This window comes from Rhinoderma darwinii, chromosome 1, assembly GCF_050947455.1.
Source record: "Rhinoderma darwinii isolate aRhiDar2 chromosome 1, aRhiDar2.hap1, whole genome shotgun sequence".
Taxonomy (NCBI): Eukaryota; Metazoa; Chordata; class Amphibia; order Anura; family Rhinodermatidae; genus Rhinoderma; species Rhinoderma darwinii.
The window spans coordinates 177,324,614-177,352,159 of record NC_134687.1 but is presented as its reverse complement, the minus strand read 5'-3'; the positions used below and the strand labels follow the sequence as shown (position 1 = coordinate 177,352,159).

At 43.4% G+C, this 27,546-nt stretch overlaps 1 protein-coding gene across 1 annotated transcript in view; it reads right to left on the bottom strand.

The window, feature by feature from the left end:
- Positions 1-9,601: 9,601 nt before the first annotated feature.
- Positions 9,602-27,546, bottom strand: part of BDH2 (3-hydroxybutyrate dehydrogenase 2) — a 50,890-nt gene continuing 32,945 nt past the window's right edge. The window contains 5 exon segments of the mRNA XM_075849758.1: positions 9,602-9,777; positions 12,342-12,434; positions 12,520-12,578; positions 15,766-15,879; positions 26,409-26,469. Coding sequence (XP_075705873.1) covers positions 9,724-9,777; positions 12,342-12,434; positions 12,520-12,578; positions 15,766-15,879; positions 26,409-26,469 — 381 coding nt within the window. The 3' untranslated portion in view covers positions 9,602-9,723.

Here is a 27,546-nt window from a genome sequence, read left to right as displayed (position 1 = left end):
CCATAGCTGACCACCACAGTATAATGCCCCCCATAGCTGCTCCCACAGTATAAATCCACCACAGTATAATGCCCACCATAGCTGACCACCACAGTATAATGCTCCCCGTAGCTGCCCACACAGTATAATGCCCCCCATAGCTGCTCCATACCGTATAATGCACACATAGCTGCACCATACAGTATAATGCCCCCCATAGCTGCCCCATACCGTATAATGCCCCCATAGCTGCACCATACAGTATAATGCCCCCCATAGCTGCACCATACAGTATAATGCCCCACATAGCTGCACCATACAGTATAATGCCACCCATAGCTGCCCCATACAGTATAATGCCCCCCACAGCTGCTCCATACAGTATAATGCCCCCCCATAGCTGCCCCATACCATATAATGCCCCCATAGCTGCACCATACAGTATAATGCCTCCCATAGCTGCACCATACAGTATAATGCCCCACATAGCTGCCCCATACAGTATAATGCCCCCCATAGCTGCCCCATACAGTATAATGCCCCCCATAGCTGCCCCATACAGTATAATGCCCCACATAGATGTCCCATACAGTATAATGCCCCCATACAGTATAATGCCCTCCATAGCTGCTACATACAGTATAATGCCCCCCACAGGTGTCCCATACAGTACAATGCCCCCACCTAGTATAATGCCCCCATATGTGCCTAATAGAAAAATCATAACATAATTACTTACCTACCCCCGTTCCCACGACGTGTGGAGGATCCTTCACCTCCTCTGCACTGTGTTGTGAGTGACTCGTCGCAGACAGGCGCGATGTAGTGACATCACTACATCGCGCCTGCCTGTGCCGAGCTGCTCACGGCACAGTGAATGCTGGAGCGAGGCTCCAGCACTCAACCCAACTGAATCTGTGTCCTGCGGACGCAGGCTCAGTTGGAGGAGGGACCAGCTGGGTCAGGCTGGGACACTGTTCTGGTCTTAGCGCTCTGCCTGGGACTCCTCTCCTTCTTACGTCCGTCCATATATGGACAGTGATGTCTTAACGACGGCAGCGTCAGCACCTGGCGGCCGAGTGGGCCCCGGCACTTGCCCGGGTTTGCCGGGTGCTGACGCCGGCCCTGCACTTACATCTAGAACACATGCCGCACACGTGCCACTCACAGCTAGGACCCATGCCGCACACACGCTACTCCAACTTACAATAAGGTCTGTCGGGTTTCAGCATGGTTTCCTTCATTTTGGAGGGAAAAATAATGAGATTTGTTTCTTCTGCTGGTGGATAAAGAAGAGGAATGTCACGACTACCTGCGCTCAGTGGCATAGCTATATGGGTCGTAATTGCGACCGGGCCCCAAAGCCTGGGAGGCCCCCAGCCCCCCCGCACCACGTCGATTAAAAGTTACTATAGTATGGGGCCTATGGAATAAACTACACGGGCCCGTTACTTTAGTAACAGTATACTAACCCTCCTCGTTCCCGAGCGCAGTGGAGGTCTGGATCTCTTTCCGCGTCATGACGCTATGTACACTGCGCACAACGTTGTGACGCTGAATGGCATCAGGACCTCTGCTGCGCCCAGAGCCGAAGAGGAGGGTAAGTATAAGATTACGGTCTGCTGGGGGCCTGTATCTCAGTCTACCATGTGGTAGGCTTAGATACAGGGTCCAGCAGACGAGATCACACATGGGCCATGTATCTAAGCCTACCATGTGGTAGGCTTAGATCAGGGCCGTAGCTAGGGGGGCAGGTGGGGTATGTGCCTCGGGCGCAACTACAAGGGAAGGAAGGGGTGGCGCCGACCAGGGGAGTGGAGGCTTGTGCCCTCCGGGCTGGTACCCCCATACACGTTTAGGGCCATGGCCACCCATTGCTGTTACATTTATTTAAAAGCTGGGGCAGCGCAGGGGATGTAACGCACAATGTTCTCCTGCACAGGAAGAGCGTGTGTGCTCCGGACGACTGCTTTATACAACACATGTGACGTCATATAATGAAGCCGGCCATACACTCTGCCTGTGAGGAGAACACCATTGAAGTGTTCGGCCCAAGCTATTTACCTAGCAGACAGGCAGGGAGGATAGAGGAAGAGAGGGCTGGGTAGGAGCAGTCTTACACACAGCTCTCCTCCTGCTTGCAACGTGTGACCGCTGACAACATGAAGATCTCTCCACGGAGCTCCGGACTGATATGTACAGCTGTGTATGTGCAAGTAGGGGGAGTGTTATGTGTGTGTGTTCTTTATAAATCGTTTTTGTGTGGGAGGGGGGACTTGACTGTAAATATTATGTGTGGGGTGAGGGGATTCTGTATAAATTGTTTTAGTGGGGAGGAAGGATTTGACTGTATGGCCTCATGCACACTTCCATCGGCCGTTGAACGGCCGCTAATGACGGTTCCGTAAATCACGGACCGCACACGGATAGGATGGCTTCCGTGTGCAGTCCGTTGTTTCACGGACCAAATCAATGCAAATGCCGAGACTGTTCCGTCAAAAACGGGCAGGAGTAGGACCTGTCCTATTTTTGAGGGAATGGCTGCACGGTTCCGTTGAAACTACGGAAGTGTGCATGGCCCCATTGAAATGAATGTGTCAGGGTGCTATCCATTCAAACAATGGATAGCACCCTGATGAAAAAAACTGAAGTGGACATGAGGCCTAAGGCCTCAAGCACACATCCGTTGCCATTTATACGTATGCATATCACGGATCCGCGAAACAAGGACCACACATAGAACTATACTGCTTGTAAAATGTACAAATGGCTTTATGCTTCGGATACATTTTTAAAAAAAAGTGAAAAAAAAAAAAAGTTACACCTCATTGATTGGTAGAGAAGGCAAACATGGTGAGTGGGGAGGAGATATCGGGAAAGAGTTTGGGGGAGCGCGAAACTGAATCTTTGCCCCGGGTGCAGGAGAACCTAGCTACGCCTCTGGCTTAGATACAGGGCCCAGCAGACAGTATCACATATGGTGTGATAATGTCTACTGGGCCCTGTATCCGGGCCCGTATTTGCCACTAGGCACAGCGATGTCGGGAGCTCCCCAAGGTACACGTCCTGTGATGGATGCCATACAGTAGCATCCGTCACCCATAGGCTCCCAGGCCTAATTCACATCTGCGTTGGAGGCTTCGTTAGGGACGGAGGGTCCCAGATCCCCCCAAAAGCACGCAAATCATCCATATTGGCATCTCCCTTTGCAATTGCCGATTAATGATGTCCCAGATGTGCTCGATTGAGAAGCAGTCCGGAAACGCTGCAGGCTACTGGCATTGTTCTGTTGAAAAATGGTTTCTGGGACACTTTGGAGAAATGGCCGTACCACTGGTTCCACGACCAAATTTATGTAACGCCGAACTATTAGGCTGGATTCACACGAGCACATTACGGCCGTAATGGACGGAACGTATTTCGGCCGGAAGACCCGGCCCGAACACACTGCACGGAGCCGGGCTCCTAGCATCACAGTTATGTACGATGCTAGGAGTCCCTGCCTCTCCGTGGAACTACTGTCCCGTATTGAAAACATGATTACAGTACGGGACGGTTGTCCGGCAGCGAGGCAGGGACTCCTAGCATCGTACATAACTATGATGCTAGGAGCCCGGCACCCTGCATTGTGTTCGGTCCGGGTCTTCCGGCCGAAATACGTTCCGTCCATTACGGACGTAATGTGCTCGTGTGAATCCAGCCTTATAATGTGGCGGCATACGTAAGCTGTGCAGAGTATATCAGGGCATAATAGGGGGTATAATAATGCTGTAACTAAATAATAATCCACAGCAATGTGGCCAGTGTCACACTGATAAATGGTGCCCGATCGTATCCGCTTTTAGGAACACGCTCTGCACCTTTTGTATCACCATATTCCGAGAGCCATGACTTTATTTTTTCTCCAAAGTAGCTTATTTTTTTGCGGGACAATCTGTAGTTTTCATTGGTACCATTTTGCGGTAAATGTGACTTTTGATCACTTTTTATTCAGTGTTTTGGCAAGGTGACCAAAAACCAGCATTTCTGCTATAGTTTTTTCTTCTTTTTGTTTCAGTGTTTACCGTGCGCTATAAATGCATTTTATACTTTATTCCCCGGGTTGATACGATTACGGCGATACCAAATGCATATAGCTGTATATAGTTTGCACAATAAAATCACTTTTTTCTTAAATCATTTATTTTTTGTGTCACCATATTTTGAGAGCCATAACTTTTTTATTTTTCTATCAAAAAAGCTGTGGTCGGTCTTGTTTTTGGCAAGATGGGCTGAGGTTTTTATTGGTACAATTTTGGGGTACATGTGACATTTTGATCACATTTTATTCTATGTTTTGGGAGGGATGATGACCAAAAATTAGCAATTCTGGATTTATTTATTTTTATGGTGTTCACCATGTGGGAAAAATAACGATATATTTTTTATAGTTTGGGTCATTGTGGACCAATTATGTCTACTTTTTTCCTATAATAAAAGACTTATTATGGGGAAAATGGCGATTATTTTTTTTTTACTTGAATTTTAGTTTTCAACTTTTTTATATTTTTATTTTCTTTTTATTTATTTATTATTTCAGTTACTTATATAGCGCCAACATATTACACAGCGCTGTACAGAGGTCCACTTTTTTTTTTTTTTACTGTCCCCATTGGGGCTCACAATCTAAATTCCCTATGGGTATGTTTTTGGGGTGTGGGAGGAAACCGGAGTACCCGGAGGAAACCCACGCAAACACGGGGAGAACATACAAACTCCATGCAGATGTTGTCCTTGGTTGGATTTGAACCCAGGACCCCAGTGCTGCAAGGCAATAGTGCCCACTAGGGGACTTGAAGGCATGAAGCCCTGATCGCTATTCTAATACAATGCACTACCTACATAGTGCAGTGTACTAAAGATGTCAGTTATAAACACACAGCAAGCCTAATAGGCTCCGCCTCCAGGTGGGGCCTAACAGGCTTCCGTACTTGGCAGACCAGGAGGCCATTGTTAGGCCTCCGGTTGCCATAGTAACCATCGGCACCCCCGCGATTGCATTGTGGTGGTAACGATCACCTAGATACAGCGATCGCTTTGGATCGCTGCATCTAAGGGGTTAATCGGCTGGATCGGAAGCCAGCTCTGGTTCTGGCCGTCACAGTAGGGTGCCAGCTGTAACATACAGCTGACACCCACGGCTGATGGCACAAGCTCAGAAGCGGAGCCTGCGCCATCTTCGTGGCCCGGACACATGCCTTTTAGGCTCTGCTTCTGTACTTGGCAGACCAGGAGGCCATCGTTAGGCCTCCGGTTGCCATTGTAACCCTCGGCTCCCTGCGATCGGTGTCGATTGGCTAGAAACCACCTAGATGCAGTGATCGCTGCATCTAAGGGGTTTAATCGGCCGGATCGGAGGCTAGCTCCAGTCCTGGCCTTATAGCAGGGTGTCAACTGTAATATACAGCTGACACCCGCTGTTGAAGGCGCTGGCTCAGCTTCTGCACCCACTCCATCACAGCCACATACAGTTACGTGCTGTTGCGTTAAGCACCTAACTCCAGCGACGTAACTGTACATAGAATCTCGTTAAGGGGTTAATAGAAAAAAGTGAAAGGAGGGACGGAGAGTAAATGTCCTATGCGTATCGCCACATACTGGGGCTTACTCAAGCCATAGTATGTGGCAAAACGCGTGAGGCATTTGTTCCCTCCTGTCACTTTTTTTATGAACTTAGATGTGATCTGTAACTGCTCGATCCTGCGTGTCACTAAAAGTGTGGCAAATAAGAACGTTTGTAAAATCTATTTCCTCTATTATATTTTTAGCACATTTTACAAATAAAAAAAGTATTACTTTTTGGCTCCTGCCGGAGTTAGCGAGAGAATGTTGACATCCCTCGCCATAAATTTTTTTAGCCAGTTAGCAGCTCTGACTTTTATAATACATTGACTATTCTGTTATGTTCGAGTCTGCATAAGTAAAATCATCAGTCATAATGCTAGTGTGTTAAAAGATAAACAAAAAATGGGGCCACATAGAATAAACAGAAATGGCTTCTGTAATGTCACTCAGATTAACTTGTGCCTGAGACAGAATATTTACATGCCTAAAGTGGGTAAAAGTACAAGTATTAAAGGATTTGCATCTCATTTTTATTTCGGCTAAAAAAAACAAAAACTTTGGATAATAAACTTCTTCTATCTGCGCTGTGTGTATGCAAAGTCCAATCGGATTCCAGGACTTGATAGGCCCAAGCTGTATATTCTGGAAACTGTGCTGTAAAATTTAAGCTTGCATTAGAGTCTGGGTCAAATGAAGAAGAGACAAGTCAGAGAGGAGATACCAACTGTGAGTCACAGAATTAAATATTTTGCTGCATAAATAGAAATAGCTAACAATGTTATTAACTGCAGGGGTGGGACAAGCTCTACTGGTGCCCAAGGCTGGGTGTTTATAATGCGTCCCACCATCCTTAGTAAAAGGGGTTGCAATTTTCCACTGACATGAAATTTTAGCGCACAATATGTTGTGCCCAGTTTGTGCCACTGAAGACAAATACCTCATAAAATGTTAAGCTGGTTCTCCCGGGTATGGCAATGCCATATATGTGGACGTAAACTGCTGTTTGGGCACTGTAGTGCTCAGAAGGGAAGGTGCGCCATTTGGCTTTTGAAGCACAGATTTGGCTTGGTAGTAGTTCTGTGCGGGTTTTACTGGCATTTCAGTTTATGATGTGGGGGCATATGTAAGCTGTGCGGAGAACATCAGAGCATAATAAGAGGGTATAATAATGGGGTAAATAAATAATAATTCATAGATATGTGGCCAGTGTTGCACTGATAAATGGCAGAAGACATATATAGTATAGATAAGGGGATGACGACACCGTACCAGTTCAAGTGTCCACCTGTACCTACGATATCTCTGACGTAGTGGATAAGACATTTTTTTTCAGAGATACCGCAAGTTCAGGAAAACACTTGAACTGGTGCCTTTCCCCCTCCCCCCCCCCTCTCTTCCATACCATATATTAGTCCTTCACAATGGATTAGAATATCATCAAAAAGTACATTTATATCAGTAATTCAATTAAAAGAGTGAAACTCATATATAATATAGATTCATTACACAAAGAGTGATCTATTTTCAGGATTTTTTTCTTTTAATGTTGATGATTATGACTAACAGTTAATGAAAACCCAGAATTTTGTGTCTCAGAAAATTATAATATTATATAAGCACAATTTCAAAAATTATTTTTAATACCGAAATGTTGTCCTACTGAAAAGTATGTACAGTATATGCCCTCAATACTTGGTCGGGGCTCCTTTAGCATCAATGCGGCGTGGCATGGAGACGATCAGCCTGTGGCACTGCTGAGGAGTTATGGAAGTCCAGGTTGCTTTGATAGCGGCATTCAGCTCGTCTGCATTGTTGGGTCTGGTGTCTAATCTTCCTCTTGGCAATACCCCATAGATTCTCTATGGGGTTTAGGTCAGGCGAGTTTGCTGCCCAATGAAGCACAGTGATACTGTGGTTATTACACCAGGTATTGGTACTTTTGGCAGTGTGGGCAGGTGCCAAGTCCTGCTGGAAAATGAAATCAGCATCTCCATAAAGCTTGTCCGCAGAGGGAAGCATGAAGTGCTGTAAAATTTCCTGCTAGACGGCTGCGTTGACTCTGGCATTGATATAACACAGTGGACCAACACTGTTGCTCAGTGGACCAAGTCCTGTTCTCAGATGAAAGTAAATTTTGCGTTTCATTTGGAAATCAAGGTCCCAGAGTCTGGAGGAAGAGTGGAGAGGTATCAATCTAAGTTGCTTGCAGTCCAGTGTGAAGTTTCCACACTCAGTGATGGTTTGGGGGCCATGTCATCTGCTGGTGTTGGTCCACTGTGTTATATCAAGTCCAGAGTCAGCGCAGCCGTCCACCAGGAAATTTTCGAGCACTTCATGCTTCCCTCTGCGGACAAGCTTTTTGGTGATGCTGATTTCATTTTCCAGCAGGACTTGGCACCTGCCCACACTGCCAAAAGTAGAAAAACCTGGTTTAATAACCACAGTATCACTGTGCTGGATTGGGCAGTCACTGCCATGCCAACCATCGGCACACCCCCGCGATCGCATCGTAAGGGCTACTGTTGTGCTACAAACCCCTTAAGTGTGTCAAACGCAATTGATCGCAGCATTTAAGGGGTTAGTTGCCGAAATCAGCAGCGATAGACCGCTGGCCGGCAACAGTGGAGTGTCAGCTATCAGGGACAGCTGACCTGCCGGCTCCCGGACACTGTCCATTAGTACAGTGTGCACTGGGAACCACGCAGTAACTGTACGTACTGGTGCGGGAAGTAACCCCTCAGCAGGATGTGCAGTTACGTCAAGGTGCGGAAAGGGGTTAAAGAGAACCTTTCACTACCCCAGACCTGTGCAGCTGAGTACACTATTTTATAGGTGTTGCTGCACAGACCTTGGGGCACTTGAATCAGTGTAGTCGAAGACGTTCTGGGGATATCGGTGCCGTTATAGTTGGCGCCCGATATGTAAATTAGCCCCTGTACGGGTGGTTCTGGACATGGAAAGGCAGGAGGGTGTGACAGTCAGAGCTCTGACACTGTTCAATGAGCTGCAGACAGTGTCAGAGCGGCTTCTACTATGTGATCTCTCTCTGCTGCGTGAGTGCACACGCGCTTTCCTTCTCTCTCCTGCTACTGTCAGCAAGTGATGAGAAGACTGTGTGATCTCGTCAGAGAGCCGAGCGCATGCGCGCACACACACACGCGCAGCAGAGAGATCACACAGCAGAAGCCGCTCTTACACTGTCCGCAGCTGATTGGACAGTGTCAGAGCTCTGACTATCACGCCCCCCCTGCCCTTCCATGTCCAGAAACGCCCCTGACCGTACAGGGGCTAATTTACATATCGGGTGCCAATTATAACGGCACCAATATCTCCATAATGGCTTAGACTACACTGCTAATTCAAAAGTGCCCCAAGTTCTGTGCAGCAGCGCCTATAAGATGCTAACACTATACAAGCTAACCAAACGATCTATAAAACATGACAATCAATTATAAACAACAATATCAAAACTCTACGGGGGAGATGTATCAAAACTGATGTGCCGGAAAAGAGTAGTGGCTTCCCGCGGAAACCTCTCAGGTCGCTGCTTTCATTTTCGAAAGGGCCTCTGAACAAAGAGGTGGAATCGGATTGGTATCCTTGGGCAATTACTCCACTTTTCCTTTGCACCAATTTTGATACAGCTATCCTATTACATATGTCCCAACATTTGCATTCCCATGACACTGTCAAGCCCTGCTCGATCAGCCGGGGAACGCCAACAAAACTAAATTTGCATATTCCACAACCTCTTTCAGACACGTTCGTGGGACAACCTCTGTGAAAAATGGGATGGTTGGGAAGTATGCCATTGGATTCATATATCACAACTGTCTGAAAAATAGTGACCTTGTTGCTCATAGCAACCAATCAGAATTTAGCATAGAGTCGATAGAATGCAAAAGAGAAAAAATAAAATTGAACTCTGGTCATGGACAACAAGGCCACATTTTCTCTGTAATGGTTTAAATACAGAAGGTCAATTATTCATAGGCTTGAATACGTATATTATCATAGCTTGTGTATTTTAATGTAAAATAACTTTATTTCTCGGTTTACATTTACATTAGTTTCACATTGTGTTTTTGCGTTGATTTTTGGTAAAGTGGTTCATCTGTTATCAAATTCATGTTACATGATTTACAGACTCCAGCCGCCATCAATGATGTGTGCATTACCAGTAACATAAGCAGACTGAAAAACAAGAAAAAAAAATTCAAAACATTCATCATATTTTTTGGTGTCTCATAGTCTCAGTGCTAACAGAAGAACGCGGAACCTATATCATGTCAATGGTTTATTACAGCACCATAATACAATATGGAAGAATGAATAATTAGGATCGTTCTAAAAATAGGCTTCATCCCATTAAAAAAATGGGTGCACCCTAGTGTGTAAATTGAACAATATGTAGCCAAAATAGCAGTATTGTTTGAAAGTGGATGATCATAATATTGTAAATTCTAAAGAACCACTATGGAGCTATTTACTTGGGTTGTGTGTGGCATTATCTGCAGAGGGCACAGCGGCAGCACCTACAGAGGGCACAGCGGCAGCACCAACAGAGGGCACAGCGGCAGCACCAACAGAGGGCACTGCGGCAGCACCTACAGAGGGCACTGCGGCAGCACCTACAGAGGGCACTGCGGCAGCACCTACAGAGGGCACTGCGGCAGCACCTACAGAGGGCACTGCGGCAGCACCTACAGAGGGCACTGCGGCAGCACCTACAGAGGGCACTGCGGCAGCACCTACAGAGGGCACTGCGGCAGCACCTACAGAGGGCACTGCGGCAGCACCTACAGAGGGCACTGCGGCAGCACCTACAGAGGGCACTGCGGCAGCACCTACAGAGGGCACTGCGGCAGCACCTACAGAGGGCACTGCGGCAGCACCTACAGAGGGCACTGTGGAATAAAGCACGTGGAGAATTCTCTCAAATTTTAAACCTAGCAGTATTATTATAGTAATATAGTGTTATAGTAGTTCAAATAACTAATTGATTAACAATAATTTTGTATTGTATCAAATTTGAAAGTAATGCGGCCCGTCAACTTCTCATTTTTTCTATATGTGGCCCACTTACCCGGCCAAGTTTGAGACCCCTGGTGTAGAATAAGCCTTGCACAGGTTGTCCCGTGCAGCCTTGGAGCAAGTGCGTGGCAGACTAGCGACAGTGTTACTCCTGCTGTAACAGCCAGTATCTTCAGATCCAACGATTAGCGCAGTTTAATCCCTTGATCGCCATAGTCAACAGTGACAGTGGTATGTTTAAAGTGGTCCTCCATGCTTAGGAGTAGGTGCAGATGTGAGATGGCCAAGGTGCGGACAGGAAATTGCGGATGTTATACACATGATATGGAGTTGCGTGCAATTGCATGAATATTGGTCATAAATTTTGGAAATCATAGCAGTAGCATACTCAATTTGTGTACCCAGGGACCCTAAGATTTGCATTTTAGGTTATGTTGAAGAACCTCCATTAGATACACAGGGCAAAATGGCAGTGGGACGTTTTCTTTGTGTAGTGAGGAAACTCATAGCTTTTCACTGGATACAACCTGTCTCGCCTTCCAAGGCTGAGTTTTTTGGGAAAGTAAATGTTATGCTAATGAATGAAAGGGCTGTGTTTTGTAAACGTAAAATACCTCAAAAATTTGAAAAAACCGTGGAAGCCGTGGCTAGACACGCCTGGGTTAGCAAATTTTTCTCCTGAGGGACAGGATGCGTGACACACCTATAACGCTGAACCTTCCGAGCTCAGGGACTAGGTAAAGAAATGTTGATACTTTCTGGATGTTGAGACATATCCAAATATGTAACATATTGGAATGTGTATGTATTAACGATGTGTGATGATCCTTGATTCTGCTTGTGTGATCTTCAGCTTCCTACCCTGCACGGTAGCCACCTATGATACTGTAACACTGTTGAATGTACAAATATGCCTCGAACGGGAAGGGGTGGGTTTTTTAGGGGTAAACTGAAATGTGTTTATGTTTTGATTTGTTGAAAATTTAATAACAAAATTATCGGATTTTAAAAAAAAGTGCTCATTAAAATATTTAAACATTCTGGCGACACAACCAAGGCCCAGGGAACCTCCTACAGTCAGACCTGGGGACCTGGAAAGGACCCAAAGTCTGTCCCTTGCAACAGTCTGTATTGTAATTAGCTCTGACTAATGTACTACGCTTTATTAAAAAAAAAAAAAAAAAAAGTTCATTTTATGATAAACCTGCATTGGGGAGTTCTGTCTTTGTCACTTGATAAATATAATTCTAGCTGCATGCAGTCACCACTAGGGGAGGTAACTACATATAGATTTATACAGGTTGTGTTGAACCCAATTGGAGCTAGTGTTCAAAGCAAATGATACCACTGAAATATTTGGTATCAGTTACACAGAGTACCGTAAAAAAAATATATATATTAGCTGACTTTATTTAGCTATTAGCTCTGATCAATAGAGGGAGGAGACAATAGATCATAACTTTTCTATGTCCGTACTGCCTTTTTAGAGGGTTACAATGGATTTTGGCTTAAAAAAGTACAACATTTTCACAATGGGATCACTAAATTGGTACATGGGCTGATCACTGATCAGTGGTTTTCCAGGAAATCCTGGTTTCAACCACATTTCATCCTACATTTATCTCTTGGTAGAAAAAAAGTGGACCTATAGCTTTACAATCATAGTTTGTGTATATTCTCATAACGGTTTGTAGATTTGGAAACAACATCTATAGAGGACTTACTTCATCAGAAGCCAGGTACACACACAGATGAGCAACTTCTTCTGCTGTAGCCATTCTGCCAGTCATTTGTCTCGCAAGGAAGTCCTTTAAAGCCTATTAAAATCACAGGAAAATGTATATTTATTATCTGCAAATAGGTCATTTCAGCTAGAAATACTGGGATATTTTATGTCCTTACCTGTTCAGGGTTTGGCCTGGCTTGGATCCGCTCTCACAATGATGGTGTATCCACCGTTCCTAAATATAATCTATATTTTAATGCACGTTTGAAGCATTACAATGACCGCTAATCCTCAATGAACAGAAATGGAAAAAAGAAATGCAATGTGATGTGAGTCTCTTTTAGTTTCCATTACTCTGCAGTATTTAGCAGCATTTCTATACAATAAGAGCATTCACGTAAAGTACAAAAAAAGTAACACACACATTATATATATATCTATATATATATATATATATATATATATATATATATATATGGGTGTACTCGCACGAAGCAGATTTGTTGCAGACATTTCTGTGACTGTCCCATTCATGTGAATAGAGCTCTCAGAAATCCATGCACACGCTGCAGAAACAACCCCCGTCAGATGAATGGAGACAATTTTCCGTCACAGACATTGCTGCAGCAAAACTGCCACTGGTGAATTCACCCTCAAAGTGATACTCCAATTTTGGTGTGATTTTTAGAGAAACGTCAGTTGTTGTAAACTATCCTAATTGGTCGTGCCGCCCGCCCCCCCCCCCCCCCAACAAAAAAAAAATGTGCGAACAGTTGGAGCTTTTAATTTCAAACTTGGCCACATGAACTGAAGGCATTAGGGAAGCCCACTTAGAATCCACTAGTTAGACCTGGCATCATACAGACGTGCATACCTACATCGAAGGCATAATCGTTGCATGTAGCTTTCTAGTAAACTTTGTGCTTCAACTCCTCACTCAAGATCCCTGCTTGCAGTCAGTAAATGTTTGTGTACATTTAGAGGCTGAGAAGAGTTGTATACGTCTAGACAATCCTCAGCAGCAAAAGCACAAATCTTTCTCCTGCCATGGACCCTAGGCTTATAGCTTATACCCATACTGATAAATAGTAACAAAGCCTCAGCTGTGCAAGGACAGGATAGGTTTTCGGTCTCTGGAAAAAAACACTTTGTGGGAGATTTTTTGTGACTGGTGTTTTTATACACAAGTTTTAATAAACAGTTTGGTAGAGTAAGATGTGACACATTTATTAAGAGGCAAACGCCTCTTTATAAAACTGTTGCATCTCTTGGATGGCAGTGCGCCACAATTGTGGAACAACAATCGCAGTCAGGCTCAATCCACATAAAATTTAAAAAAGTAAATAATACTCACTGCTCCACAGCAGGCCGCGGCTCATACAATGTCGGGGGAATCAAGGTACGAAGCCCTGCACAGGCCTCTACCTTGCTAAGCACCAGAGTGAAAACTGCTATTCTGCAATAATTTGTGCCACTTTCTGGCATAAATTATAGTACATCTTTGGGGCGCATGCGGCACTGTTGCCTTTTGTTAAACCACGTCCCCTTTTCTCAAAAGTGGCGACGGCCGCATAAAATACCTAAAACACAATTTAACCCGCAAATTGCAACTTTTGGGCCTTTTCTACGCAAGAAAACTGGCGTAGAAAGGTTACATATTCTCCTCTTTATTTTTCCACTTATATACAGCAAGCAGAGATCTTGAAAACTGGAATTCATTCACCAAGTATATGTAGGCTACATTCACATGACAGTGAAAAAAAATGGCCACTAAAAACTGATCAAGTTTTTCATGGCCATTTTGCATCAGTGTGTCTCTAAATTTCCATCCATTTCCAGTCCGTCCGTCCATTTTTAATGGCCGTTTTTCATGGCCGTTAAAAAAAAGGATGGATTTAATTTGTCAATTTTTTTTTTTGTCCCAACCCTCTAAAATCACCACAGTGCCCATGTAGTTAGTGCTGCAATGTCCCTGTATATAGTGCCACAGTGCCCACTGTAGTTAATGCCCACATAGGGCCAGTGCCCACATAATGCCACAGTGCCTACTGTAGATAGTGCCACAATGCTCACATATAAAGTGCCAGCGCCCAGATAGTACCACAGTGCCCACATATAGTGACAGTGCCCATTGTAGATTGTGGCACAGAGTCCACATAGTGCCACAGTGCCCATGAAGATAGCGCCAGTGTCCTCTGTCGATAGTGCCACACCCCCCATATAGCACCCCCACTGTAGCTAGCATGCTCCCTGTAGATAGCACCCCCCTTATAGATACCACCCCCTCCCCTGTAGATAGAGCCACTGTAGCTCACTGTAGGAGCGGAATCCCTCTGGCGGGGGATTCCTCATAGACTGAGCCCCTGACGTCTCTGTCCATATAAGGACAGTGACATCAGGAGAGCGGAACACCCTGCCAGAGCGGGGCGGGGATTCCGCTCTAGGAGTAACACCTTGACGTCACTGTCCATATATGGATAGTGACTGGGGGGGGGGGGTCTTCTCCAGGAGCGGAATCCCCTGCCAGGGATTCCGCTCCTACAGGGAGCTACAGTGGCGTGCTATCTACGGGAGATGGGCGGGGCACTTGCTGTCTTCATGCAAGGGGGTGCTATCTACATGGAGGGGTGCTAGCTACAAGACTGAAGTCCCCGGCCAGAGATCTTGCAATGCTCTGGCCGGGGATTCAATTGTTGAAAGCCCGACATCACGGTCCTTCTATGGACAGTAATGTCAAGGGCTTCCCTGGGCTCAGCGCTCAAAGTAGCACTGTGTGCGGGGAGTCCTCGGCCAGGATTAGTTTTTACCGGCTGTTACAAGGATTGTTTCCAAAAAACGGCCGGTAAAAAAACGGATCCATTGTCTTCTATGGGAGTCGTCTGGCCATGATAGGACATGTCCTATTTTTTGACTGCCAATATTCACAGCCATGTGAATACACCCATAGAACCTTACTGTTATAAAAACGGCCGTGTGACGGATATTTTTCACTGTCATGTGAATGTAGCCCTAGACAGTTGAAGAACTTTTCATTATGTAGCAAATAAGCTTTATTTACATAAGACAGGAACAACCCTATTACAGTCAATCTTATGACAAATGCCCCTTAAAAGTGTAAGTGGCAAACAATCCACAATTTATCATAAGAATAAAAGATTTTTATACAACTTAACTATGTCATGAGTGTAGGATTGCAAACACACAGCAATAGACATTACAACAATTAGGGTATTTTACATTATTGCTACTCCGCATTCTGTACACAAGCTTAAATAACAACTGATAAATTAGAATTGTTAACAGAATCCTAAAATTGTGGCTTCTATAAGAAATAAGCGGAATGTACATGATACAAAGGGATTATGTAAATAAGATTGAGTATGAACCCTTTAGATTTCACTCTGGTTTATTACTTTACTTACCTGGACATATACAGTTACACCGAATCCCTTGCTCAATGAAATCTGCAGCAACCGATTTTGTCAGACCAATGACTGCGGCTTTTGAAGTGCTATATGCACATCTGTTGGCTACTCCTGGAGGAAAGAATTAACACAAATACAGTTAGTTACCAAAAGCACAGTATACATAACACTAATCTAGTAAATTATCCTATTCTCTATGAATTACAGTGTGAATACAACGGCTACGCAGACCATTGCATCTCAGCACTTTGTGTTTACTGCCCACTATTGCCAACGCCAGACGCAAGTAATGCTCGTGTGAATTTAAAAACAAAAAAAAAATAAAGTGCTAGGCTAGAGTAGAGAAAAAAGTAATCAATCATTTCTGCCACTCTGCTAACCAAGCAGGCAGCTTTCCATTCAGATATTTCCCAATACAGTGCATTTGGAAAGCCTTCAGACCCTGTAACTTTTTTTCACAGTTTATGTTGGGGCCTTGTGCTAAAAGATAAAAAAATTCAATTTTTTCCACATTATTCTGCAATCGATACCACATAATGACAAAGTAAAACAGAATTTTAGAAAGGTTTGCAAATTTATAAAAAAAAAAAAATATATATATATATATATATATATATATATATATATATCCTCTTGTACTTTACTAAATTCCGATATGATTCCTCTGCTCCGCCCTTCATTAGGATATGATATCATTAGATAGGGTAATTATAGTATTACCTGTGCTATATACATGTTTGTATTGTATATTGAGAGATGTTGTACTGAAATCAATGCACTGGTCACTTTAATATATGTTTTCACTAATTATATGAACATATTCTATATATGGATTTACTTTTTTATGCATATTATATAATTGCACTGTATACTGTATACTTTGTGTATCCTCATATATATGTGGTATTGCACACTGTTTGAATTGGCTTGAGAAAGGTTCAGGTGTGAACCGAAACGTTGCTCATTCCTCCACCTGGTGGTGAATAAACCAACATCTCCCCAACGCTGAAGTCCTGGTGCTGTTACTTGCTCTTTTGTCTTTTTGGTATTCTAATCTAAGGAATTGATTCGTCCTTCTACTGGTAACGTGCACATGGCCTGATGTTCAGTTTGCATTGAGTGCTGTGTTTTCCTCTATTTTATTGAATTATCTGAATCTTCACGTGCACCTTTGCCTCAAATATGTTGGGAGAAGGAGATATCGACATGGTTGGTAACCCACCACAGGTGTTTACCTATACTCAGGAAGATGCAGATCGCATTATCCAAGGACTCACTGGAAATGTTTCTTTTTTGAGTTTGCCTACTATTGAAAGCGTGAGAAAAAAATGGGAAGCTGACTCCAAGAGGCTGATTGCATTGGAGCTACATCTCTCTACATTGGGGGAATATTTTAAATGTCAACGGATACCACGTGGGATGCGATCTCATTTGAGACCTAATCTGTTTCCATCTAACTCAAGCTTCAAAGAAAGATTCGAAGGTATTTCCAACAAATATTCCCAAGATTTATTACTCTTGAATATTGAATACCTGCAAAAAGAAATTGAATTTATCAAGGTACGACTCAGTGAAAGGTGTGATCAACTTAAAGAGATGATGGTGATATCTGAGTATGAAACATATCAGAATAAAATGTCCGATTTTCTGAGAAAATTTCGAAATGAGATTGAGAGAACAAAACGCCAAAAATGGCAACGTGATCTGGACGATTACACGTCAGGAAAAATCTACTGTTGGCAAGGAGAAGACTCTGAATATAGAGGTCCCATAAAGAAGGATAGAAATATATGGAGACGTCAAAAGATGACAGACACCTTCATCACGGACTCTGAATTATCGGATGATCCATACAGTGTTCCTCCTTTTTTAGGGGACAGTATCGAAGCCCCAGGAGAAAGCAGTGTCGCAGGGGCGGTAGGAGGCATAAGAGAATCTGCAACCAACGTCAAATTGAGGGGGAGACCAGCCCAGAGTCGAGGGAACCGCCATTACCAGACGAGGAAAAAGAATCCGTAAACCTTGTGGTTAATATTTCATCTATGTCTCTTGATAAATTGCAATTTAATATTCTTAATCGTGGGCTATCTTTTTGCCCTACTCATTATGTTAATTGGTTTGAACTGGATCTTGATCTTAAACGTTTTTTTAGAGTATTGAGGTTAAAAGCACATTTTTCAGGGCAACCAAGTTTAGGTTCCTCTGATACTAATGTGCCTCTGTCTACTGATACTGATGTGCCCCTGTCCACCGATGTTGGTTTTGACTTAAAAAGTCTAGACCTTTCCTTAAAAAGCAGATTTCAGCCTCCCCAGAATTCACATGAGGTTGAGGCATATATTTCATTGGTTGAGAAAAATATTCAAAGGTTTAGAACTAAGCAAAATCAAAGGGATAATCATTACATTAATATGACACGTTTAGAACAAAAAGCTCTGAAAGAATTGGTTGACAATGCCTCTATCACTGTTAAACCTGCAGATAAGGGGGGTGCCATTGTCATAATGGACACGTCCTCTTATCTGCAGGAAATGTATACACAACTTAATGATCATGATGTGTATACTGAATTATCTGGTGATCCAAAATTTTCATTCATGAATGAATTGAAATCCTTTGTTGATGAGGCTTTTTTATTAAGGACCTTTGACAAGGACCTCTGTGAATTTTTGAAGGTGAGGCATCCGGTCACTCCGGTGCTTTACCTTCTTCCAAAAATTCATAAGGATCCATTAAAGCCCCCAGGTCGCCCTATTGTTTCGGGGAGTAATTCATTATTTGTTCCAGCAGCGATTTTTATAGACAAAATTTTGAGGCAATTTGCTATGGGGGCTGACTCCTACATCAAGGACACCACTGATTTTCTGGTTCGGATTGGCTCTCTTAGAGTCCCCGATCAGTCTATCCTTGCTACCCTTGATGTGGGAAGTCTCTATACCTCCATAGATCATGCTCTAGGTATTAAAGCTGCTCTACACTATCTGACATGTCTGAAATTTTCAGACAAAAAAATCGAATTTGTTATCAAATTACTTTATGGTTGGTGATAAATTTTACCTTCAGAAAAGGGGTACGGCCATGGGGTCAAATATGGCCCCAACTTATGCTAATATTTTTATGCGGCGGATTGAGGAGGACCTCGTCTATGTGTCCCCCCACTTTGGACATGTGTTACGGTGGTGGAGATACATAGACGATGTCTTCCTCATCTGGACCGGCTCAGAGGAGGAATTACATCATTTTCATATTTTTTTGAATGATATATGCCAGGGGATTAAATTTACCATGACCTATTCTCATTCTTCGGTGGAATTTTTGGATACTAAAATCCATCTACATGATGGAATTTTATCTACAGATATATTCTCTAAAAAAACAGATAGGAATAGTCTGTTGCACTATAATAGTGGACACCCTAGGGCTATGGTGAAATCATTGCCTTTTAGTCAACTTCTCAGGGTTAGAAGAATTGTGAGTAATGAGGATCAGCTATCCAACAGAGTTGACGAAATGTGCAATAAATTTATTAGCAGAGGATATCCGGTGGACATGCTTAATATCCACAAAGAACAAGTATTTTCAATGGATAGACAACAACTATTACATAGAGAGTCAGTGAGACATAAAAATAATATTCGCATACCATTTGTCTCTACTTTTTCGACTTCCAGTTCTGAAATTGGGAATATTCTGAAAAGAGAATGGCGTTTATTGACCAGGGCCTTTCCCTTTATTAAAGAGTTTCAAGAACCACCCTTGTTAGCTTATCGTAAAGGTAAAACCATTAGACATAGGTTGGTAAAGGCAGATATTGGACCAAAAACTAAAATGACACAAAGCACTCTAGCCCCTTCAAAACGTGGATGTTTTCCCTGTTTGGGATGTAACATGTGTAATCACATGATCAAAGGAGATAGTTTCTGTCATCCACAAACTGGAAAATTGTTCAAAATTCAGGGTTTCTATACTTGTAAAACTACTTTTGCAATCTATCTTCTTAGTTGCCCTTGCGGTTTAAATTATGTGGGGGAGACTACAACTGAAGTAACTCTAAGAATGAGGAATCATAAATCGAATATTAAGACCAAGAGAAGAGATCTACCAGTATCTAGACACTTTTTAGATTGTAAACATAATGTATCCCAAATGCGTTTTAAAATTATTGATTCTGTTCCCCAACATAGACGAGGAGGTGATAGAGAACTGGCACTCAAAAGAAAAGAACTTGAGTGGATATTCACTCTTGAAACTATGGCCCCAAAGGGGCTTAATGTGGATTATACATATTTTCCACATATTTGATAGTCCATGAGTCTGCTGCATTTTTCTCAGTATAGGTAGTCTGTTCTTTAGTATACTTAGGATAATTTATCCAGTATTCTATTTTTTTTAATATAAAAAAATTCACGTAACTTTAGATTTGAATCGTAATATAATTTTCTTTTCTTTTTTATGTATATTTATTTTTCACTGACTATTTTCCTTTTTATTACAGATACTGATCCATATGAAGGGATGTACAACATTGGAGCAGAGGCCAAATTTTTTTTCGGCTAGTTATGGTTTATTGATTATTCATTATTTACACATTTGTATAAATTTATGCTCTCTGTGAAAGATTTGGAATAAAAATTTATATGGCATTTTGACCTTATATATGACTCCCCCCACCTTTATATATGTCTTGTTCTATTATTCATATCAACAAGGTCCTATGTAAATACATAGACGGGTGTGTTTCACCACTTTAACCTTTGGTTTAGGATATATTGCTGTTCGTCCTATTGTGACACAGCTACTTCTCCTTCCTATGTTACAGTTCGTGGCCCCCTCTTTTTCTAGACTCCATATTGAGTCTTAGAATTATATATAGGCATAAAACTACACATATACATTGGTGGTAGGATATCTACATTAAAATACTCATTGCCGGATTATTCCTGGAGTTGATTATTACTCTGTCCTGCTATAATATGCGTTGTGACGATATTAGATATCTGCGCATGCGCGGCTGCATTGCGTTCCGGGGATGCGTTCCATGTGACGCACGTCCGCCATCTTGCGCATGCGCATTACGGAGTGGGGGACGCCATTACTTGCTCCATGCTTCACCGAGAGCTGATAATGTAAGTTTCTCAATTACAAGTTTAAAATCCTCTTGTACTTTACTAAATTCCGATATGATTCCTCTGCTCCGCCCTTCATTAGGATATGATATCATTAGATAGGGTAATTATAGTATTACCTGTGCTATATACATGTTTGTATTGTATATTGAGAGATGTTGTACTGAAATCAATGCACTGGTCACTTTAATATATGTTTTCACTAATTATATGAACATATTCTATATATGGATTTACTTTTTTATGCATATTATATAATTGCACTGTATACTGTATACTTTGTGTATCCTCCTATATATATGTGGTATTGCACACTGTTTGAATTAGCTTGAGAAAGGTTCAGGTGTGAACCGAAACGTTGCTCATTCCTCCACCTGGTGGTGAATAAACCAACATCTCCCCAACGCTGAAGTCCTGGTGCTGTTACTTGCTCTTTTGTCTTTTTGGTATATATATATATATATATATATATATATATATATATATGAAAATTTTGCATGGACATAATTATTCAGACCCTTTGCTATGACACTTGAAATTTAGATCTGGGGGCCTCCCATTTTTCTAGACCATCTTTGAAATGTGTCTACACCTTGATTGGAGTCCACCTGTGGTAAATTCATTTGATTGGACAGGATTTGGAAAGACACACCCCTGTCTATATAAGGTCTCACAGCTGACAATGCATATCAGAGCAAAAACCAAGCCATGAGGAGGAAAGAACTGACTGTAGAGCTCAGAGACAGGATTGTGTGAGGCACAGATCTGAAGAGGATTACAAAAAAATATCTGCTGCACTGAAAGTTTCCAAGCGCACAGTGGCCTCCATAATTCTTAAATGGAAGAAGTTTGAAATAACCAGGACTCTTCCTAGAGCTGGCCGCCCCACCAAACGAAGTAATCAGGGAAGAATGACCTTGGTAAGAGAGGTGACCAAGAACCCAATAGTCACTCTGGCTGAGCTCCAAAGATCCTGTCTGCAGATGGGAGAAACTTCCAGAAGGTGAAATATCCCTGCAGCACTCCATCAATCCGTGCTTTATGGCACCCGTGAAATCACACCTGGAATTTGCAAAAAGCACCTAAAGGACTCTCAGACTGTGAGAAACAAGATTCCCTTTGTCTGATGAAACCAAGATTGAACTTATTGCCCTCAATTCTATGTCTGGAGGAAACCAGGCACTGCTCATCACCTGCCCAATACCATCCCTACAGTGAAGCATGGTGATGGTGGCAGCATCATGCTGTGGGAGTGTTTTTCAGCAGCTGGGACAGGGAGACTGGTCAGGGTTGAGGGAATGATTAATGGAGCAAAGTGCAGAGATATTCTTAATGAAAACCTGATCCAGAGTGATCTGGACCTCAGAATGGGCCAAAGGTTCACCTTCCAACAAGACAATGACCCTAAGCACACAGCCAAGGCAACACAGGAGTGGCTTAGGGACAACTCTGAATATCCTTGAATGGTCCAGCCAGAGCCCTGACTTTAACCCAATCGAACATCTCTGGAGAGACCTGTTAATGGCTGTCCATCGACGGTCCCCATCCAACCTGACAGAGCTTGAGAGGATCTGCAGAGAAGAATGGCAGAAAATCCCCAAACCCCGGTGTGCAAACCAGGGGCGTAGCTAAAGGCTCATGGGCCCCGATGCAAAAGTTCTTATTCCCCCCCCCCCCGCAAACTCCTCATGGCCAACGGTCCGCAGCTTTCAGCTGCATCGCTGGGTCTCCTAAGTGACCCAACAATGCAGCACTAGCAGCCGGGGCGTCACTAAGGCTGGGTTCACACACACTATTTACGGACGTAATTCGGGCGTTTTAGCATTGAATTACGTCCAAAAATGCGGCTCAAAAGCGTTGGCAAACATCTGCCCATTCATTTGAATGGGTCTTACGATGTAGTGTGCCGACGGTCATTTTTTTTACGCGCCGCTGTCAAAAGGCGGCGCGTAAAAAAGACGCCCGCGTCAAAGAAGTGCCTGTCACTTCTTCAGACGTAAATGGAGCCGTTTTCCATGGACTCCATGGAAAAACAGCTCCAATTACGTCCGTAATGGACGCAGCGAAAGACGCCGGCAACATGCCATTACGGCTGAAATTACGGTGCTGTTTTCTCCTGAAAACAGCACTGTCATTTCAGCCGTAATGGACGCTGCTGTGTGAACATACCCTCAGGGCTTAAAATGTCAGGGGAAATAGCCCCAATACATATGTGTCCGCCCCCAAAAAAATGTGTGTATAGGATAGAGCATATCTATAGCACTACGACCCTATAAACTATGGATAGGATTAGATACATTGGCTCAGCAGACAGTATCACACATGATAGGATTAGATACAGTGGCTGAGCAGTCAGTATCACACGATAGGATTAGATACACAGCTCAGCAGTCAGTATCACACATGATAGGATTAGATGCAGTGGCCCAGCAGACAGTATCACACATGATAGGATTAGATACAGTGGCTCGGAAGGCAGTATCACACATGATGGGATTGGATACAGCGGCCCAGCAGACAGTATCACACATAATTGGATTAGATATAGGGCCCAGCAGACAGTATCACACATGATAGGATTAGATACAGTGGCTCAGCAGACAGTATCACACATGATAGGATTAGATATAGGGCCCAGCAGACAGTATCACACGATAGGATTAGATACAGGGCCCAGCAGACAGTATCACACATGATTGGATTAGATACAGGACTGAGCTCGCTGACATTGCGGCTCCAGCGCTGGACCCAGGAAAGGAAAGAATAATAATTTTGCTTCTTTATGTGTTACTGATTATTTTTGTATGTTTGTGGTTTTTTTACAGGTTCGGTTGTTGGACTTCGGATTCGAGGACTTCAATGACTGCGTTTTTTTATTCTCAATAAAATGGTTAATGGGGGTTGTGTTTTTTTATTTCAATAAAATATTTTTTCTATGTGCTTGTATCTTTTTAAACTTTATTATCACCGCCTTAGTAATGGCCGCTGGCTGATTGACAACCTCCATTACTAAGGCGGGGCTTAATGTTAGCCGGTGCAGAGGCCAACACTAACCCCCATTATTACCCCGATACCCACCGCCACCAGGGGTGCTGGGAAGAGCCGGGTACGAACCAGTACCCGTCCATCTGTAGTGACGGGCAGGCACCGGGGTTGCCGCAGGCTGGTAGTATTAGGCTGGGGAAGGCCAAAAACAGTGGCCCCTACCACCCTGGTAATGCTGCCTGCTGCTGCTGTGTTGTATCTGGCTGGTTATGAAAATTGGGGGGGACCCGACATTGTTCTTTCCAATTATTTTTTTTATTTAAATGACGTGGGGTCCCCCCATTTTTCATAACCAGCCAGATACAATAAAGCAGCAGCAGCCTAGCATTACCAGGGTGTGAAGGGCCACTGTATCTGGCCTTTCCCCTCCTAATACCAGCCTGCGGCCACCCCAGTGGCCGACCATCTCTACAGATGGTCAGGTACTGGATCGTACCCGGCTCTTCCCAGCACCCCTGGTGGCGGTGGGTACCGGGGTAATAAAGGGGGTTAGTGTTAGCCTCTGCACCGGCTAACACTAAGCCCCGCCTTAGCAATGGACGCTGTCAATCAGCCGGCGGCGATTACTAAGGCGGTAGTAATATAGTTTAAAAAAAACCACAAAGACATAGAAAAAATATTTTATTGAAATAAAAAAAAAAACCCACACAGCCCTCATTAACCATTTTATTGATAATAAAAAAAGCTGTCATCTAAGTAGTCCTGGAATCCGGCGTAGTCCAACGACCGAACCTGTAAGAAAACACACAAGAAAAACGATTAGTAACACATGTGTTAGGCTTAGATACAGGGGCCATGTGTGATACTGTCTGTGGGACCCTGTATCTAAGCCTACCACAACGTAGGCTTAGATACAGGGTCCAGCAGACAGTAATCTTATACAGTATAAGATTACTGTGTGCTGGGGCCCTGTATCTAAACCTTCATTCCGGTCAGACTGTGAATCGGTGTCGGCGATTCACAGTGTGAGCGAGTAGTGAAATGAAGGGGGAAGCAGCTCTCGTACGAGTGCTGCGGCCCCTTCAAAACAGCTGATTGGCGGATCCCGGGAGTCGGACCCCGCCTGTCAGGGCTAATCTTACCTTCCTCTTCAGCCGCGGCGGTAGTTCTGTCCTCTAGATGCTGTGCGCGGCGCATAGCGCTGGGACGTCATGCGCTGCGCACAGCGCTTGACGTCAGGACCTCCGCTGCGATCCGGAACCAGGAAGGTAAGTAAAGTCTGTTACTATAGTAACAGGGGCCCGCGGCCCGAGTTACTATAGTAACTTTTTATTGATGTGGTGCGGGGGGCTGTGGGCCCCCCTGGCTTCGGGGCCCGGTCGCAATTGCGACCGCTGCGACCCCTATAGCTATGCCAGTGGTGCAAACCTTGTAACATCAAACAGAAGAAGACTGGAGGCTGTTATCGCTGCCAAAGGTTGAAGCAACTAAGTACTGAGTAAAGAATCTGAATACTTATGTTAATGCAATATTTTAGTTTTTACTTTTCAATAAGTTAGCAAAGATTACTAACATTGCATTTTCACTTTGTCATTATGGGGTATTGAGTGCAGAATGATGGGGGAAAAAAAATAAACATTTTTTAATTTTAGCACAAGGCCTCAACATAACAAAATGTGAAAAAATTGAAAGGGTCTAAAGACTTTCCGAATGCATTGTATATAAGTTGCAAAACTCTTACATTAGAATTCCAGCAGATATGTTAAAAAAAATTACATTTAAATTACTTTATTCAAGGGTTTTTTCCCCCCATAAATCAATAGCATATGCGGAAAAAATGTTTTTTTTTTTATACATTTCATTACAGAAAAATGCCTCGTTCTCCACTTATTAGACTCCTTTCCTCCTCCACGCACTCTAAATTCACTGATAAAATCCATACACTTATACAGAGAGTAGGCTACATATGCTGCCCATAGAAGTCTATGGAAAGGGTAGGGGGGAGGAGGGGGGAGGAGGAGGGAGTAGCTGCAGAGTGAGAGAGACATACACAGAGTAACTGCACCAGCCAGTTACTTTGTAGTGAATAGAATTTTAAAAGATCTCACCAAACATGTCTAATATAAACACCTTGTGGGCTGATATAAAATAATTTAGCTCTGTTTCCTTACCACAATACTGCAGATAAAACAAATCACGCCAGTGCTGCCTACAACATCTAGAAAACCCAGGTACAGCATGGATATCAGTGCCAACTTTATACCTGGGCTCTTCACCTTACCAATGACTTTACATGCCACTGTATCTAATGGGGACATACAAATAATGTCAAATCTATATACATTTAAACATGCATTCATCCCCGGTTTTTGCATCTCGGTTATGATTTCGAACTTGGTCTAACCAATTGAGGCAGGATAAACACAAATACCACATGCACACCAAAAGAAACCATACACAATGTTATATAGAATGTACAAAAATATATACAACAGGTACTAATATTTACATCATATACTAATTGCATACCTTTAATACTGGAGGCTACAGAAGACATGTTGATAATGTTCCCTGATTTTTGAGCAAGCATCTAGAAAACATTAAAACACAAAATCACAGCGTAATGCTAAATAAATTGTGTTTCTACCTTATTATTGTCAGGAGTTAATCCCCATGGTCCTATTCCAGCCATAGATGTTCATTCAGCTATGGCTGGCTGTGCAAATGGGCGGTCACCTCCGGGTCCTGACGTGAACGAAGGGAACTGTGCCCAGCTCAATTTCCATGCTAGCGAGGGCATCTGCACGTCAACACGAATACAGCGCATCCAGAGTTTAGACGCTCCTGCTTCTGTGTCTCAGTGGTCAGCAGCGGCCGCTTTTCTATACGAACAGAATCCTACATCGGGAGCACGCGTGCTTCCTGTATGGCTCCCAAGATGCATTTGCTCTCCCTAGAATCCATATCCAGTGTCTGTTAGAGCTGGATATGGATTCCACATGACAACGAGTGTGCAGAGCTCAAGTAATAGCGGGCAAACCAGAAGCAGGTAGAAATGAAGAAGGGACAAGAGGAGGAAAAAACCATAGGATATCGGTAATGATATTATAATTATACTTTCAATGAGGCCCCATGCACACAACCGTATTTTCATCTATACCGAAATACTGCCCGTAAAAACGGTTCCATAGGCATCCGTATTTACAGAATAGCGTCCGTAAATACGGTCTGTATTGCAACCATATTCCGTCCGTATATACGGATCCGCAAAAAAAGGGGGGCTTCAAAATGATGTCACAAACAACTGCAAACCCCTTAAAACGGTCACATGACTGCTCTGGCGCTATTTTCTCTGGCATTTGTGCATTGTGAGAGTTCTGTTGGATTCCTCTGCTGATATAGCTTTGGTTTTGGGCGTTTCTTTCATGGCAAGGATGTCATACACAAATGACTGATGATGCTCTGCTGGGCTGGCTTGTCTCGCGGCCATTCGGATAGCAAGCTATGCTGGAAGAAGAACCGTTGAGAAAGAGGAGGTGGTATTGGATTCACCTCATTGTCTCCCAAAGGCCCAGGAAGGGGCATTTTCATACGCTTTACGATGACCTGCGGCAGCACCCAGAGAAGTTTTACAACTTCTGCTGCATGTCAATTTCAAGTTTTGACC